The sequence below is a fragment of the Solanum stenotomum genome, chromosome 2, assembly GCF_019186545.1.
Source record: "Solanum stenotomum isolate F172 chromosome 2, ASM1918654v1, whole genome shotgun sequence".
Taxonomy (NCBI): Eukaryota; Viridiplantae; Streptophyta; class Magnoliopsida; order Solanales; family Solanaceae; genus Solanum; species Solanum stenotomum.
Genome location: NC_064283.1, coordinates 57,408,359 through 57,411,683, shown reverse-complemented (window position 1 = coordinate 57,411,683; position 3,325 = coordinate 57,408,359). Strand labels below are relative to the sequence as shown.

Sequence of the window (3,325 nt, the reverse complement as noted above, 5' to 3'; positions counted from 1 at the left end):
AACACTGTTTGATAGGAATAGGAAATAAGATGTTAGCATTATGAAATATAAGGGGCGACGATTAAGCTAATTAGTACTAAATACCCCCACCTCCACCCCACATATATCAAGTTTATGTAAAACTTTGAGAAATATTCTTTCTATCAAGGATTATCAATTAAAATGAGCACAAGTTGGATTTCATTGTAATTTATGTTCATTTTCTTTAAATATTTTTGAAAATTAAGCAAGTCATCCTATTTTGAATACTGTTTGGTGCTAAGATAAATATACATTTGTGGTGTTTTATTTGCAAGTTTGGTAGAAAATTAGAAATCTATATATTTCTTCTTCGTGCCTTTGCTAATTTCAATAAAGGCATTACATGTATTTGTTTATTTTTCGATCAATAATTTTTTGACATATTTATACCATTAGAGATTTTAATTTAATTAGTTTCACTCCTTCCTTTTGCTCCGCCGCTGTAAGCTCCGCCACCGCCGTAAGCTCCGCCACTGTATTTCCTCCGCCGCTGGATTTCACTGAGGTAAAGTTTGTGCTTCGTTTTTTGATAAAATCAACCTAATTAGGTACCTTATATTTGATAAATTGGAACTTTTTGATGCAGTGGATGTGAAGAAAAAGCTTTAGTTGATAAGTTTCTGTTTTCTTTATAAACAGGAATATAGTAATTAATGGCGCATAGGTTGCTTAGAGATGCAGAAGCAGATGGATGGAAACGGTCTGATTTTCCGATTATATCTGAGTCTTGTCTCGGGGATAGTCCGTATGTGCAAATGGTAATATTTTTGAACTTTTCTTCTTTGATTTTCCTTTTATTTTTTTTAGATAATTTCATGATTTGGTGTTTATGTTTATGGTGTTTTTGAACTAGAATTGAGGGGTTGTGTGTTTATAGAATTTAGGAACTGATTTTGTGTCTAATTTTCTCCTAATTGTTTGAGCTTTTTCCATCAAAGTTAGTTAATTTTGGTTTAAAAAGGTCACACCTTTTTCTTATGACAAGGAGTGGAAGGTATGCACACGACCCTTCTGCAGTAAGTTGAAGTGTCAAGTTTGTCTTTTGGATCTTGAGTATGGTTTGCCAGTTCTGGTCTGAGACACTGCTCTCAGTATCAATTCTAATGATGCAATCCCCAAGAGTGACGTTAATAGAGAATATATTTCGCAGAGGAGCATGACCCTAGGGTGTGTGAAGTTTCAATTGGAAGTCTATTAATACTTATAGCATGCCTTTGTGCTCCACCTGCATATTCACAGTTACATGCATACCCCTCCTCAACACCACCCACTCACACACACAACATACACACACAAATTGGAATAATACTCATCTATTACTGAGGGCATGTGCTTGTTACCGTGAACAATTTTTACTTGCAACTTTCAGAGTGCAAATGTGGATTAGCTTATTCAAAAAGTTGCTAAATCCTTGAGCCGAAACTTTCTGTTAGCCCAAAATTGATTGGGCTGTGTTATTATTGTGTTTCCCCCCCTTCCTCATATCAGAGGGAGGATTACATAAGGAATGACATATATATATATATATATATGGAGAACCTTTGATAGAAAGTGAACATAAAAGATTCGCTTCAGACAAAACTGTTGTATGTTAATCACTTTGCTTTTCTATATTCTCCTGTTGACATTTGCTTTCTTTCTGAACAGGCAAGAGCAGGGATTGATTATGAATCTTCATATGGAAAAGTCCATGCAAATGACACTATTTTGAAGCTCCAAAGAACAACTCCATACTACAAGAGAAATCAGGCACATGTTTGCAGTTTCTATATACGTGGTCACGAGTGTCCTTATAGGCATGAAATGCCGGAGACTGGGGAGTTGTCACAGCAAAACATTAAGGACTGTTACTATGGGTATGTGCAACTGAATCTTTATCCTGTTAATTTGAACGATTTTTGTTTTCTTAAATCTCATATGACCATTTTGGCATTTAATCTCCTGGTGTCAAACTTTCAATATCTCCAGGCTGTTTATAGTATTTCTTATTGATTACTCATACTTTTGTATGATAATTTGTGTTATATAAATAATTTTTGAAATTGAATTTTTTTTTTTTTTGTAAAATCTCGTCTAATACAATCTAATAATTCTTTAATCTACAATACAATTATAAGTGACCAATAGTAATTAGTAGTAACAATTAAGGTTCTATTTCAACATGGAACAAAAGACCCAACATACAAGATAGATAGAAAGAGGTTTGATGCTTGGCTTGGTCGGGAGGTGCAGGATAAGAATCTGTCATATAGGTGAATTATATGTGTTGTTATTGCATGGTCTATTTTAACTCATTGTAAGGTTCGGATTGTGCCCGTTTTCGAGTCAGAAGTTCCTAGAGCTACTTGGGACCAGTTGAAAGAGTCAATTTCAGAATTCCTGATGCGGGTTCCACAATATTAATTTTTACTCATTTTTTGGGCCCGACTTTAATTGTTGTGATTTGGGTGTCAAAACATCCACATTGACGTTGTGATCATTTATTTGATAGTTTGGCAACAATCAGAGACAATTCAGAATGGTAAAGCTCCGGTTTAGTGGATTTGGAACGCGCGCAATCACCTTTGAGGTAGGCTATGGCTTACCGGTCCTTAGATTGAGTTTATGTTAGTTAATTCATATTGATTTGCTAGTATTGGAATGTGTTTCTAATTTGTATCATGTTTAGTTAATAGAACACATGCCTAAGCCTTATTTTCGAGTAGTTTCGGGAGATTGAGCATGCTTACTTTGATTGCATTTATTGTATCATGTCTAGTGGTATCCTTTGGTTGATTGTATAGTTTTTGGTAGCTTGTTCTTGCCTTTAGCCAAGGCGTAGGCTAGTGTTTGCCTTAGACTTGCGATTTGGAGCTGATAGGCCTTAGAAATCCTGCTAAATTCTGCTGCTTGTTGTGACTTTATTACATTCCTCTTCTCCCTTAAGTCATCGACTTCATACCGGCCACCAAAATTCTTAATCAACTTTTATAGTGATGATGATGCAGGGCTACTAAAACAGAAGTCTCCAAACTCGGATGGTAAGTTAGATGCTTAGGTAACGAGGGAAACCTAACATCACTGAAGGTTGCTTTTGAAGCTTTGGCCGGTGTAGTTTCTTAATCTTTCATGAAGATCATATATGGAATCACAACATCCTTTAACCATGAAAAAATTTCATAAACATCTTGTCAGTGGATGCTTTAGGCAGAATGATTACAAAGGGGATAGTGCCTCCCTACCCTCACAATGTAGGGGAATTTGAGAAACTATTATTCTTCTTATAAATAAATAAGTGTATCGAATCTAAGACAAGATAGTTGTC

At 35.3% G+C, this 3,325-nt stretch overlaps 1 protein-coding gene across 1 annotated transcript; it reads left to right on the top strand.

The window, feature by feature from the left end:
• The first annotated feature begins 468 nt into the window (after nt 1-468).
• On the top strand, nt 469-2,013 carry LOC125856131 (zinc finger CCCH domain-containing protein 49-like). The gene is made up of 3 exons (XM_049535692.1): nt 469-526; nt 661-779; nt 1,669-2,013. The coding sequence occupies exons 2-3, from the start codon at nt 675-677 to the stop codon at nt 2,011-2,013; spliced, it is 450 nt and encodes a 149-aa protein (XP_049391649.1). The 5' UTR covers nt 469-526; nt 661-674.
• Nucleotides 2,014-3,325: the final 1,312 nt, after the last annotated feature.

Excerpts from the sequence above, each read along its gene's own strand:
- LOC125856131 (XM_049535692.1), top strand. The coding sequence starts at position 675 with ATGGCGCATAGGTTGCTTAGAGATGCAGAAGCAGATGGATGGAAACGG. Across the intron at positions 780-1,668 it reads ATAGTCCGTATGTGCAAATG|GCAAGAGCAGGGATTGATTA; the intron begins GTAATATTTTTG and ends CTTTCTGAACAG.